General features: G+C 38.1%; 1 protein-coding gene across 3 annotated transcripts in view; it reads right to left on the bottom strand.

The window, feature by feature from the left end:
• CCNY (cyclin Y) overlaps window positions 1-15,093 on the bottom strand; it is a 126,428-nt gene that overhangs the window by 17,630 nt on the left and 93,705 nt on the right. For all 3 annotated transcript variants that reach the window (XM_083827359.1, XM_083827361.1, XM_083827360.1), the window contains 4 exons: window positions 14,399-14,499; window positions 11,021-11,056; window positions 7,186-7,243; window positions 6,970-7,089 (listed from right to left, as the gene is read on the bottom strand). In XM_083827359.1, the coding sequence (XP_083683485.1) occupies window positions 6,970-7,089; window positions 7,186-7,243; window positions 11,021-11,056; window positions 14,399-14,499 (315 nt within the window). The remainder of the gene's footprint in view (window positions 1-6,969; window positions 7,090-7,185; window positions 7,244-11,020; window positions 11,057-14,398; window positions 14,500-15,093) is intronic.

Genomic DNA, 15,093 nt, shown 5'->3' with positions numbered 1-15,093 from the left:
TTTTGTGGGCAACACTTTGGAACACTTTTCTTCTGAATATTTGAAAGCCGAATTCCGAAAAGACAAAAGATTAATTCTGCCTTAATTCAACACCTAGTTTTCCTCAAACAGTTTAATAGCTTCCAAGAGCCATCTTCACAACACCTGTCATCATCCACTTAGTTCTACGACTTTGTTCTATGCATGTTCGCAGATTTTTGCAGGGGCAATAGCATGACCGTTTAAGTAAATGATTGAGGTTACCGATGTGACATGAGGAAAAACTCTCATTGGCTTCAGTCGAACAATGTATCGTTCTGAATTTTCCCAGCTTGCAAAGAACAAGTATAAGCCAGTGTTAATACCAACAAACTTCAAAATTCATTTGTCACATATGTTTCATTTTGTTGTTGAAATGAAAACACAGTTCTGACCTGGAAAACACCAATGGACCGCCAATACATTTCTACTTAAAAATTCAGTACCTTGGAGTCCGATGCCTCCTCCATTATTAATCTGTTGTGTTTGGGAGTGAACCACATGCTTTTATGTGATTGTCAGCTAACAAGCTTTCATGGACAGACCCTGCACTTCACTGGAGATGTTTTAATAACTTGTGCACATTTCAGAAGATAGCCTGCACAGAGTGAAGAGATCAGCTAAGCAGTATTTATTTTCCATCTCTTCCCACAGACTCCTGTCAAAATTTTGCAATGACTGACCTTTAAAATTGGAATATGAGCAAATTATTATTTAATCATACGTGAAACCAATTAGATGATTTGTCTTTGTTAAGAATTCATTAATCTGAATTAACAGGAATTTTTATCTACTAATGAAATACAATTACCACTCTGCAGGTATAGGTGATCCCAAACTGTCTTATAGTCTGTAGAGGTTCATTAGCTTAGATGCAGCACCACAGGCATATAGTTAAATGGCTTCCAAAACCATTTCAAGTCCAGAAGAGGTACGGCTCTGATTTGCTTCAGCACATTATCTTGAGCTAATTAATCTGCCAGACCCGAAATGACCCTATGCTGAGCTAGTTTGGGTGCCTCTTTTCTTAATTCCCAAGACTTGAACTTGCATGGTGGAGAATCATTTAGCCATACGTTACCATCACTAGGCCTGGAGGGCAGAACTTCAAAATGGCACCAGCCTGGCAACAGCATCCAATCTTCAGCAGTGCTGCTCCAGCAGGGCCACTGCTGAGCCACAACTGACCCCCAGGGTGATTATCTGCAGTTGGGTGAATCCATCCCAGACTTCCCATGGTAACAACCACAGCATTCAAAGTTGTCCCAGTTTTCTAGGATGTCCCAGCTCCCTATGATTCTGGATACCAGACAGCTGGTTACACAACATCCCAGACAACAGAACATAAATCTGTTTGATGAAACTAAAACTAAAGATAGCACTGAGGAGTTCAGTTTTAATTAGTGTGAAGCAGTATCTCTTTTTTTTTTTTCCATCTCAGAGGACATTATACCATATTTTGTATATTATATAATAATCTCAAGTAGAAAGAAAAGTTAAAATACTTGAAGAAGTTTATTTCTTCTTCTTCTTTTTCCCCCTTGAGAACAACATGTATCAAAAATGAGTGTCAAATTATTTCTTTTCAATATGTTGCAATCCAAAGGAACACTCCAGTTTTATTAAAAACTTACTATGGGATTCCTTCAAAAGTTTTGTTTCTCCTTGTTACTTCATTTTGGAGCTATTCAACATTAACCTCCAATATCCCACTGGTATCTCTTATCATACTGGAGTTGCAGTTAAGGACACAAAAGCCCTTAATTTAACTTCATAAAACAACCAAACTGGTCTTCTGATGAGGCTGTGAAATTTCTATCCTCAGAGAAATTCAGAACGCAACTGGGCAGGCCCTAAGCAAACTCATTCAACTGATCATGCTTAGAACAGAAGCTGGACCAGACTTGACCTCCAGAGTTCCCTTCCAACCTAGATTATTCTGTGATTCTGTCTGCGATACTGGAGTGTGGTACAACCCAGAGAGACCAGAATCTGTGCATTCCCTCCAAGGAGGCTGAGTGGGAGTCTCAGCACACTAAAGAAACAGGCAATCACCAAAGGATATCACTGGCATTAGTAGAAGAATTCTGAATTTTGAGGGAATAGCTAGAGCAAAGCATGACCTTTTCTCATACTGTTCTTGCGCTGTGTTATGTCAAATTCTATCCATGTTTTACCAAAAAATAAGAATAAAAATCTAGTGGCTTTAATCAATTATCACTAGTTGTACACTGACAGAAAGGAGACTATGTTTTTGTTAAGTTCCACAATTGAGAATCTACAAATGCTTGTTTACTTGCAACAACTTCATTCCCTCACTCTCACATTTAAACATTAGCACTCACTACGTAACCCACGTTATTAGCTGCAGAAGCACTGATTAACTTAACGAAGGCAGCATCCATCCCAACACATCACCAAGAAGTAAAAGGAAATATACAGTCCTCTTTTAATGAGAAAACTTCAATGTATCACAATGTCCTGAAACTAAAAAGAAATTTGTATGGAAAAATTATAATTGGTAGTGGGTCCCATATAGCCAAATTACGGCTCTAATCCAATCACTAAATTGCCATATGCTCTGTTCAAAGCAATCAGCCAGTTCCCTACCACGACACTCCTGAAATAACTGTGCTTTAAAATTACCCAGCTGGGCATTTAAAAACGTTCTGTAAAGGTCTAGTGCCATCCATTTGGTGGAAAAGGACATCACATCATCACAGTCCTTGCAATTTCATCCAATTTTTATTTTTGAGACCAAGTGTTGAAAGACAGTAATGAATGCACTCATAAAACAGCTCTGAAAATGTGAATAATTGCAAAGTAGCATTGAAGATATTTATAGGAAACACTAATGGAACTGAGAAAAAAATCACACATCCTCAGGTTTGTCCCCCAGTTTACTTGTTTTAAGACAAAAATCTGTAATGTGCATGAAATGGACTCAAACTATTAGGCAACATTGACTTTCCAGTCCAAAACTGGGATCAGTGTTCATTGCTTGAAATGAACGTTCTCTTCTGTTGGGGAATTAAAAAGGTGGCCACCAACAATAACAAATACACTCAACTGTTCTCATGGGTTTCTTACACGAAGCAGAGCCCAGCTTTGCCTTGCTCTCATTGCACTCATGATCTCTGTCTTGGTCACTGGAAGGAGAGTGACAGCCTTCAAACCAGGCAGCAAATAGTACTTTGCATTGTATTTGTGTGTTCAGAGGAACCTGCATCTTCCAGAAGCTGTATAAGGAACGGTAGGTATACCCACACCAGCTGAAAAAGACTTCTGCTACAGATTAAATGTCTGTGCAGACTCTGATTACATTTTTTATTTTTATTTTAGACTTTTTTGTTTTCTTTAAACCAGTATCACATCCTTGATACTTTAAATAAAACAGGGAAAAAAAAAATCAGCACTTAAAAATATCCCAGTGAAAGGAAACTAGTTAAAGGCTTTCTCCTTTACTCCAAACACACAGAAGACAAAACTCCCCTCAAATGCTATAATTTTCATCACATAATTCAACAAATTCATTCAACATATTCTCTACCTAGTTGCAAAAAAGGTGACTGGAGAGTGCAGTAAGAACTCAGGAAAATCCGGCTGGATTAATTAAATCCCTGTTTTTCATAAGGAAAAGTTACTCTTCCATACTTCGAATTTAAAATTTCCCAATATCAAATCCGTTCAGTCACAGTATGGACTTTGCAACATATTTCAAAACACACTCCTCTGAACTTTGCAGAAAAAAAGTCAGTTCATGCACTGCATGTAGTTAGATAACACCACATCTGACAAGAGTCTATAGCACATTTGCTTATGCAAAATGTAACCTCCGAAAATATTACGCATGCTGGAGTTTATCAGGTGCCTTAGATTTGGCCTACTTGAACAAAACTCAGAAAGGCATGCCAAGAGAAAGCAGAAAGCTTGGATCATTCTCGTCTTCAGGTCTAGTTAATAGGATTGTTTTGGTTTGGTTTGTTTTTTTTTTTTTTCATAAGAAAATAACAAAGTGAAAATGTTTAACTCCCATGACATGTGAGCCATGTATTGTTTTCCTATTGGCATGGATCACACTACTATTCACATTTGCTATTCAATTAATACATTATTTTAAGTGCAAGTTGCCACCTCTGCACCCAAGGAGATGATGATGATGAAAGGCATTTCTCAGTTTTAGTAAGGATGGGAATACTCTGGGTCAGGTGGAGAAAAGCATTGTTTTTCTCCCAAAGTCAGATCACAGGGTATAGTTCAGCTGTTCACTGGTACAAGACTTTACATCAGCAACAAAAGTAATTCTTAAAACTAAAATTATTCTCAAGGTATTATTTTATAAATAAATGTGAATTAGTAATTAATTGTTTCAACCTGAGATTGTAATTTTTCACCCATCAATACAGAAAATCTCTTGGCAGCTCTGGAGACTGTGCGAAAATTAAATCTTTTGTTTAATTATAAATTGGTTTTGCTGTAATAGTGGAGACTTTAATTGAAATATTTTAATTAAGTGCTTGAAGCAATACGATGCTGCCTTTTTTTGCTGGATACTAGCTCATCTAACAGTCTGAAGTTTCACATTTACTCTCCTCCTGTGCTGAACATACAGCCTGCTATATAACTAGTTGTAACTACTGTTTCTGTCTGGATAATGGCACGTAAAAAGACAAACAAATGCATCCAACTACACACCTTAGTCCAACTACACACATTAATAATTTGGTTTGCCTGAGGAATAAAAAAGGGTGGTTAGGACTGTTTAAAAATAATTAGAGTGGAAGATAATAGCTGTAGAATCTAGTTCCAAGTGTATTGTGATCGCCACAGATATACCTCCTACCTTCTGGCAACCCTCCTCCACGGCTCAAGTAGCAGACAGGGCTATCACATTGCTCTCCAATGTATGACCAGACTATGGCAAAACATAAGCTTCAGCAGGAAATGCTTTCTTCTCCAGTCAGGATATTAAAATTAAAAACATTTGGAGGACTTATAAATAGCACTATTAAGACATCATGAATGGGGTGGGGAAGAGGACGGTCAATTGCTTTCGAACAGACTAATTTCCACATTTGAACGTTTCAGAAACAATATGATCTGTCTCTGGGGCCCCTTCTGATGACACTAAGAAATAAAGAAATGGAATCTAAAAGAAGAGAGGAAACTAAGAACAGGAGCAGCAGAATTTCATACTTGTAAAACAATGTTTATCCCAAAATTCTGAAGCTTTCTGGAAAGAAGGGTGAGGCAGGTGCTATCATCTTGAAAAAATGGTCAAGAATAGCAGAACAGTAATGCTGATCACCTACACTGAATTTATCTGCAAACATCTGCATGGCTGCCTCGAGCACCAGGTTATAAAACAGTCTATCTTTTATCAGTATTGGGTAAAACACCCAAGCCATCTAAAGTTTCGAGCAGTAACAACTACTGAACTGTAATATGGCAAATGAATGAAAAACATTTATACTTAATTGCAGATCACACCAAAAGCAGTTATTTGCAGGGAAACTACATGAGAAACAGAAGAGGCAGTGAAGTAGTTATAAATGTAAAATATTCAAATATATTCATGGGCTAACAAGATTTCTGGGAAAGAACTTTCCATACATTGCAATGACAGGAAGATACTGTTATTAAAAAAAGCGCCCTCTTCCTTTCTATTAAAGAGTGCCCTCATTGATCAAATAGCCTAAGATCAAACAACAGATAACTACAACAAAGTTCCGCTGTATTTGACAGTAGATTAATTAAATTATACAAGAACATACTGATTCACACAACATATCTTGCCTCCAGCAGAAAACACTCAGGAAGAAAAAGAAGGACAAGTACTTAGCACAATTATGTAAAAAAGACAGATAAAATGTCATTTCAGAAAACAACTAATGGCTGGGTCAAGTAACTTGGTAGAGTAATGCTTCAAAATGCAAGGGTGGAGCACTGCAGGGTGTTTCTTGCCCTGTTTCCCTCAGATTCATGTTCTGTACTGGCTGGTGCAATTCATTCTGACTGTCTGAAGGAGAAAAGCCTGCCAACTAATTTCTCTCCCTTGTCTTCTAAGATTAACAGAGGAAATGAGTGGGTCTAGCCTTCAAAATCCACCTTCTCCAATTTCCCTTTCTCCTATCTAAAGTGCATAACAAAGCTGTTTTGAGACCACACGTTATTGTAAAAACATATTTCATTCTTCTAAAATTTCTGAGTCAAGAACATGGCCAAAATTGTGCCTGAAAGCTAAAGAGGGTTGGCAGGGTACGAATTTCAGGAAAATTAAGAAATTCTCAGCTGGCAGAGATCACTTTAGCTCCTTTAATCCACATAGCTATGCTGATCCACACCAGCTGAAAATCTGAACCTTCTTTTGTGTTGTGCTATTTTTAAGTAGCTAAACTTCAGCCTTGAGTACAATTGTTCAGCCCTATGACGCAGTCCTGAAAGACAAGTACAGTGGAAGTTAAAAAAAAAAAAAAAAAGCCATCACCAACATGCTTCAGTCACTCACCAAGTCCTTCATGTGTCCATCAATTCTGATTAGTGCTCTTAAATTACCTGCAGCTGTCCCCGAATCTCCATTGGGAGTTACAGTGATACACACAATAAACCCACAAAAGTGGAACAATCTCTGCTTTTAACATTCCCTCCTGTTCAGACTGCTTATGCCACCTGCATTTTCTATTAGTCACTCTGGTGGCCTGTAATGTTATCACTCCGTGAGGGCAAGACACAACCCTGGTTTTTGTATCATGTTATCCACCCTCTTCTTTGATCAGTAACTCTCCCCAAGAAAATGAACTGTAATATCTCTTCCCATCAAGAAATTCTCTTGGTCTCCATGGTGAGAAAAAATCCCCTGGCATCACCTAGCTCTATTAAATCATACAAAAGCAAGCTTCGGGAACAAAACTGGGTCTGTCAGATAGCTGATGTCATCTCTCAGACACTCACCAGGGTGACAATGGCACATTCAGCAGTCAGTTGAGCAGCACTGAACAACGTCCGAACAAAGCGGTAAATCTGTTTCTGCTCTGGATCATGTTTGTCATAATCTGGTGGCACTTCGGATTTCTAAGGAAGAAATACTTCCAAATAGGTGACTGAAACAAAACGAAGCAGACAGAAAGACAGTTCACATGAAAAAGAAGAAGAGATAAATGAACTTACCGAAAGGGGATGAAGGTTTTCATCAAAAATATCTAAGAGCATTCTTCCATCTGTGTCCCTAAAAAGTATTAAAACCAAAGTAGTGTCATTATCTGAATGTAATAACATGCAGCTGTCACACATGCAAGCAGATCATTAAAGCTCCAATGCTCCTTATGCTGTGGTGCACTTAGAAACACTGCAGAAATGTGACTCTCACATAGGAGTTGGATATATTCTACCATAAAGTTCATGTGCAGTATGAAATCTGTATTACAAAGTATGCTAAAATTTTCAAATTTCAACACTCAAGATATACAAGTTTTCTGCACTCTAGTGTGAGGCTTTTTCACAGCCTAAGATGTACAATGATAAACTTCTAATATATTAAAACCAGCTCAGCTTACTCTGTTTTTCTTAACTTCATCGTGATAATCCTTGCTATCTCTTCCTTTAGCTAATTTCTCCTCCTCCTTTATTTTCAAAGTCATGACTTTTACAAATATTTGTATTTTTTACAGTTATCCTTTCTTTAATATATACATCCTTCACTTTTTATTTCTTTTGAAAACCCTATCCCATTCATGATTTCTGAAAGCAAAAAAGAGCATATAAAAAAATCAGACAAAATAACATTTCAATTCACGGATCTTAATTCACTGTATTTTTCTCATCCCTGTTGTCCAAGGTCAGCATGAAAGTTGATGCAACTTCACAAGCCTAACATCCAGCATGCAATTTAAGACTTCTGTGTGTAATCTTAGCAGGAATATTAACCATCACAAAAGCGAGTGGTGTAACAGTGCCAGTTAGAACCGGACACTTTTTGGACAGATGCATCCATGTGACTTTCTTACTACAATACCATCTTTATATATTCCATCCCTGGTGCTCTGGTCAGAGAGGTCTTAAGAGAGAAACCACTGAATGTTTTTTTTATCTTTACTCAACACGTGTCTCACAGAGCATGCAAACACGAGTTTTACAGGAGATTAATGTCTAAAAAATGTGATTATTGTAGATAACATTTAAACCTCAACATCTAAAATCGATTTTTTTTCTGCTATAAAGCCTGTTCACACTGGAAATCAATAGTTTTTTTTTTTTTTAAGGAGTAATTTAAAACCAACTAACAGATTGAGATAATTACTTCAAAATTCCTAATCAGCAAGGATTTCATGCCAGACTTCTACCCCTACAAAAAAGCTAGTATCTTAAAGCAGAAGTGGTCTCACTGGAATCATTGCTGTGTTAGAATAAGCTGTGGCCCTTCACAATGAGAAGAGGGAAAGAAAAATTTTTTTTCTACTTCTTCATGCTGCGTGCTATGAAGGCACATTTGATTGCCATAAAAAATCTACACTGAAAAAAAGAGTTGATAGGCTTTTGTCCTCACTAAAATAAATTTGTATTGTTTTCTTTCATAAAGGAATTGTCTATTAATTGATCTAAGCATTTCTCATGGTTAGTTTGCTTTAATTTTGCTTATTTATTTTGTTCAGCAAATTCACCGACACTCGTGCATTCCTTCAAAAGCAAGATAGGTGTAAGTCTCCTACCGCCTGTAAGATAGCTAAATGCAACAAAAGCTGGAAAAAGCCAATAGAACAATGACAGGAGACATTGGGAAAACTAGGAATAACTAGAATGCTACAATCAAAATGTGGGGAACATATGAAACGTATTAGGTACTCTGAAAAGTGACATCTGGGATTGGTGAGAGTCTGGAACACTAGAAAATAGTTTACTTTTTAAGCTAAGCATAGAGGAGAAAGAGGACAGATAATTGCTGTCTGAAAAGAACTCTTCTCTGGTAGAGCTTGACTCGTTTTCTGTCAAAACCAGCTTTAAGCCTACCCAGGAGCTACAGCGGTTTCTTACTCCCCAGCCCCCACAACGAACCCGAATCTACCACATACGTCAACAACTTCCTTTCTGCCTATAATGGCAGGAAACAGAACATATGTTTGGCTGTTGCCGTTTCAGCAGCAAACACAACCAAGAGCTGTTATCACGTTGTTCCCTCCGTTCCTAAATCAGAGGCAAGTGAAGGCAGAGCAGTCATTTCACACCCCTCGTTTCAGAGCCGCTAGCTGATGCACGCACACCTGAGACTGTCCGTAGGGAGTGCAGCAGAGGACGCGGTTACAACGCATCCCGCTGCCCTGGGGAACTCGAGGAGGGACAAGCAGCAAGCAGTTCGTACCCAATAAATCACCTTTCCACCCCCAAAGTGAACGGACAGATACCAACTTTCCCAAGAAGATAACAATCAGAATGTATTTGTTTTCAAGTCACTGACACGGGGCCCTTTCATTTATAAATGTTTAGCCTCTCTAATAGCTGCAGGTCAAATACGCATCGGGTTCTGTAATAAAACTATGAATGCGCATATTTTACTGTCGTCAGAAATCAGTTTCGTGGCAATCAGCAGGGAGTCCAGCTTCCTTTGGCTCTGGATTTCCTCCTGGATACTGTGAGCTCATACCGAAGTTTCTCACCCATACGCAGTCCCTGAAGTGCCCCCATTCTGCTGAGCTTTTTTCAGCCAGCTGGCGTAATGTTTAACGGAGCACGTACGATATTCTTGTTCCACAAAACTTTAGGATCAGACTGTCTTTGGGATGGATCTCTATTAAGTCAGTCAAGCATAGTTACAATTGACTAGCTGGCCAAACTAACCCAGAGATGATGGAAGGAAAGGGGAAGAGGGAACCACAGACGGATAAACAAGTAAACCAAGCATGATCGTTAATGGTTCATTTCCTAGGAAATTAGATTAAAAGTTAGCAAAAGGATTTCACTCTAACTTTTGCTTTATGTATTGCCACGTTTAATCTTGGAAAGTCTTCTAAGAGTTTTCAGCAGGGATCAAGCCCTAAACCTTTCTGCCTTTGTGCACTTCTAAACGTTTCTCTCTTCAGACACCAGCCTTGTTTCAACAAGTGTAATGAGTTCCAGTGACCTCAAACACGGTTCCAAATGATGTACCAGCTTAACTTAAATTTATGAGTAATTCCTTTTGTTCTAGTTGGACTTCTTACAGTCCTGAAGAAAAAAATAAGGCGTTAAGTTGGTTTGTTAGATCGAGATCTAAGCCGGCTAAGTTGTCTGAAAAGATACATCTAAAAGCTATGGACACAGAAGTAATTTGACATATTTATACAAATCTCTTAAAAATTTCAGGCAATATTACTATGATACTGTGACGTATTACATCATGACAACATGTAACTTAAGAAACAAAAGTGCAATTTAACAACAACATGAATTCATGTACCAAGGTACGTTTTTAGAGAACCTGTTTTAGTGTTAACAGTCAACCTGGCTGAGCAGAGATCTAAAGCATACTACACCACGAGTGGTAAGACAGGACCTGCTCTGCTTCTGCGATGTCCTGAATTACATTTATTGACAATGTCAATCTTACTATATAATTAAGGCTTGTAATTCAAAATCCACTAAGTGATTGTTGACTTACACAGTTAATTTTACAAGGGTGTAGCCTAAAAAAATAAATCTGAAAGACACTATTCAGATTTCTTCTAAATCTATTTGAGATATACACTTAATGCAGAAGTGCCCAGAGCATATACAGGCAAATACTGAATCAAAGCTTTTCAATGCTGAACTGTACTTGCACATTTTTATGATACATAGTCCTCTGATTTTTATTCTTTTAAGTAAAATAATACATCCATATAGGAGAATACATTTCTTTTTTCTAACACTGGAGATAAGAAAAATACTACCCAAAAACATTTTCAAAGAACCAAATCACAGATTTTTAGGGTTTCAGCAGTTCATTTGTTTTGATTAAAGAGATCTTCAGTACAAGACTTCATTATTCACATACCTGTTTTTGATGTGGTAATATATTGCAAGAGCTACACTGTAAAAAAAAAATATAGAGTTAATATCTCAGGACTGTCATATATTATGTCATATTAACATCCAAATTTAAAACTTAGCAGAACACATGACAAAAAAAATATGCTCAATAGCCGACTTTCTTCTGTTCATTATTAGATGCCAGGTAAAACACTGTAAATAGGTCATTTTAGAATATTTGTTCAGCACAGTCAAAGTGCCTCCTTTCCACTAGTAACGAAGTACCTTCCACAAATACTCATACTCCATATACCAAGTCACAAAAGCCTTCAATTTAAAGCCCGCCTCCACTAAAGTAAATGGCAAATCTCCTACTGACTTCCAAGGTGGAAGATTAAGCGACACAAGCGTTGGATATTCACTCTCGTTGTCCGATAATACTTCACGGGTAACTTGAAACATGTTAATTACCCTTGGCTTATGATTTTATATTTAAATCCACAAACTTCTGATTCTTTCTACGTAGTTACTCACATAGGAGACTCAAATATAAGGCTCCTACAGTTTTATGGCATCGAGTTACTTATTTTAACTTAGGAAAGATGTTTCCCTGAATAAGTTACTGTATTGTGCTCTCAATCATAAACCTAAGTACCTCTGTTTATATTCTGCACACACTGTCCATATAGACACAGAAAACTAAGATTTTAATTACATATACAAATAACTAACTGATCCCATTCACTTTTGAGACTGAAGAAAACCAAGACTTGGTTTCTCATGCTTACTCTCCAGTTTCCAACTTGCGACTCCAGCTTTATCAAAGGATACATGCTTTACTCAGGATGCAGCTTTGCTGAGGGATAAAGCAGGGACAGTGCTCTTCCTACTTATTCTAACAGCACAAAACCCAGCAAAAACTACAGGGGAATGAGGAGTGAGTTCAGTGATTCTATTTGCTGATGGTTTGTTTTGTCAAATTCACTGTAAGTTTCTTATGTCTTACAATGATGCAAAATTCCCCCCACAAAAAGTCTTTTAAGAGAGTGAATTAGTCACTCTATATTTTTCTTCCAGAATTTTTACAAAAAAAATCAACACACTGCACGTTAGGAAAGCTATATGTTGGAGCTACCAAGTTAGTAGAATTGTAATAGATTTCAGTATTTTTTTAAAACATTTTTTCTCAGTTGAAAGTAAATATATTTTACTGACTTTTTATAGGCACTATAGCTTTTACTGGCCTACATCAGCTTTTAGCTCAAACTTGCTTTTAAAACAGAATTTTTCTATAGATACATGTAATAAGTTAAAAAATACTGTGTACCCATTTACTTTTAAAAGACACAGTCCTCACTGAACATAATAAACAGATTTATGAATGAATTTAATTTGACTGAAAGCTATTCAGCAAATGAATTAGTCCCAAAATTTAATTTTAAATTATGCCCCCAGGAACATACTTGCAGCTCCAGTTCACTTTATGAAAGTGGATGCAAGAGCATACACGCAGAGCTCTGCTTGGTGCCCATATTGTTGCTGTTGTAACAACATAACAAATTAAGTTTAGGAAAATATTTACTCTTTAGAAATCTATATCAGAATCTGAACGTCTCTCAGAGCTGTAACAGATTAACTCAGCCCCGACTTGTATTCTGCTTTTCACACACCGGTTCAGCTAGCATCCAGGGGGCTGTGACAGCAGTGCAGAAAGCAGCTTACGCAGCTTTCCATCGCCCTACCCTGCCACCCCACACGCTCTGAAGATCTCCAAGAGACATGCTAATATTTTAAACCCACCAGTGCATAACATGACCCAGAGGAAATAAATGAGCCAGCCAAAACGTAGCCCTTATAGATCTCCTTATGTGCAGTAGTCATTCGTCTGCAGCGACGTCCAGCAGGGGGGCAGGAAATGAAGCTGTACTACAAAAGTGATAATCCTGCGGTCTCCCAACCCTTAAATCTGCTACTTGTGCAGCCAGACGGGAGGGAAGAGGAGGAAAATACTCAGAGGCCAGAGGCCAGTTTCTCACCCCACATAACCCCTTCTCCAAACTCTCTGACCCCGTGCAGCTCCCTGCCAGCCCCAGCCCTGCCGCTGCCCCTTTCCTCCCTCCTGGCCCTCTGCTCTGCTCCCAGACACCACCTCCTTGCCCCCAGCTCCACACCCAGGGCTTGGGTTTCTGCCTTCCCTTTCCCAGCTCTGCTGCTGCCCACCAACAAGACATCTCAGCTGCTGCCACAAGCCCAGCTCTTCTTTCCATGAACGGGCCCAGTTCCTGTGCTAAAAGGGACCTGAAACTGGCCCTCACCCCCCTGAGGCTGCGCTTACAAGATCTGCATGCAAAGGATTTTAGAGCAGAAAAGTATTAAAATCCCAGGGGGAAAAAATATCAAAACCTGAAGGCCACTTTCCACTGCTCCTCTGAATTATTTTTAAGTTACTCATTAGAGAAGCTTGAGGAAATGCAAGACTGTATTTCAGATCGAAATAGCTGATAAGGAATTGGGCATTGGTCTGCAAATCCTTTCCCCACTCCCCTTTTTTTTTCTTAAATAGAATAATTGAGAACGTGTTTACTGACCACCAACATTTATGTAAATAACTTTATAGCATAGATTTGGACTTCATAAATTTTTGCACTGGAATAGATTAAGAGCAAACAACTGAAGAGAGTGTATCTGCAACCATAATAAACAGCATAAGATGCCTGCACATTCATTTTCTCATTTTTCCCTTCGCTGTACAAAGTGTAAAGAACACCATGTTATACAGATCAATCTCGTTTCTCTCTAAACGGACAAAGGCAGCAACCTGAAAATGAACATCTGAGATGTCACCCAAGTATAAGCCCATGTGGGCACCACAGACAAAGCTCCCCACTGCTGTGCAATAAAGTGTTGGTGTCTCTGTACTCAATAAGGAAATAAATCTGGAGGCAATTCATTTTCATTTCAAACAGAAAACTGGAAGGAAAGCTTAGCAAATGAACATTTTCTCATGAATGGAAAAAAGCTCTTCAATTCCAGGAGATTTCAGATCTTTAGGGAATTCTGAAATAAGTACCCAAGTAACCTTCTAAGGACTTATCCAAAGCAAGTACCCAGTTGAACACAGAATCACAAAGATTTCAGCTGCTAGAATTTGAGAACCTTGAATGCTGCTTTCTTGTGAGATATGCAGTACTGGGAGTTTGATTCCACACAAACCTAAAATCAGAGTAATATCCTTTGCTCATTCTACTCATTGCATCTAGAGTGTGATTGGATTAAAAAGACTTACTACTTCAAAAACTAATCCCCCTGTGAAGATTGCTTAGTAATGGTTCAGACGTGTGTACATATACGCAATACATAGTATAGGTTCAAGTTAAAAACCACACAAAATTATTAAACCCACCATTTGATGGTATACTTGAGGTTTGGTTGACTGACTGTGCTGTCATCCAGGAAAATAGTGGAGCAGGAACTGTACTTCCTTCTCAACTGCCCAGGAGGATGCTATGAAAAACATGCAAAAGAACAATAGCAATTATGTAACACCAAAACATTTTTCTGAGGAGATGTAAGAATTTAGAGAAAACAATTTTTTCTGTCTCTCACAGTGACACACACAGTAATGTGATCGTGTTTTGAAGCAGTTCAGAGAGTTCGGAAATAATTACCAGTGGAGAAGTCACAATTCCTGCCTGAGCCTTGCCTAACGCTTTCTTCAAGTCCCAATCTCTCCTCCTCCCCCCCCCCCCCAAATGCCATGCAAAATCTTTACGCAGAATTACTCAAATCAAATACACAGATTTTGAAATAAAATATGAACAAGACCTATGTTCCTGTCCTCATTACAAAAGAACAAGTGGAAGAGTGAAAAAGATACCACAGTAAAGATGAAGACTGATTTAGAAACAGATGCAAAATGATGTTTAAAGAAAATTTAAAAAAATTTAAGCAAAACAAGCCAAACAAAAAGAGGATGAAATAGGGGAAAGAGGTCTTTACAGTGAAACTACTAACAGCTTTAAAAATTAATATGGAAAACTCACAAAAATTAGTTCATTAAAATAGATTGTTATAGATAGGCAGAAATTTGATCTAGAG

Source organism: Anser anser (assembly GCF_964211835.1).
Source record: "Anser anser genome assembly, chromosome: 2".
NCBI lineage: Eukaryota > Metazoa > Chordata > Aves > Anseriformes > Anatidae > Anser > Anser anser.
Note: the sequence above shows the minus strand (reverse complement) of the source record. Positions and strands in the feature narration are given on the sequence as shown.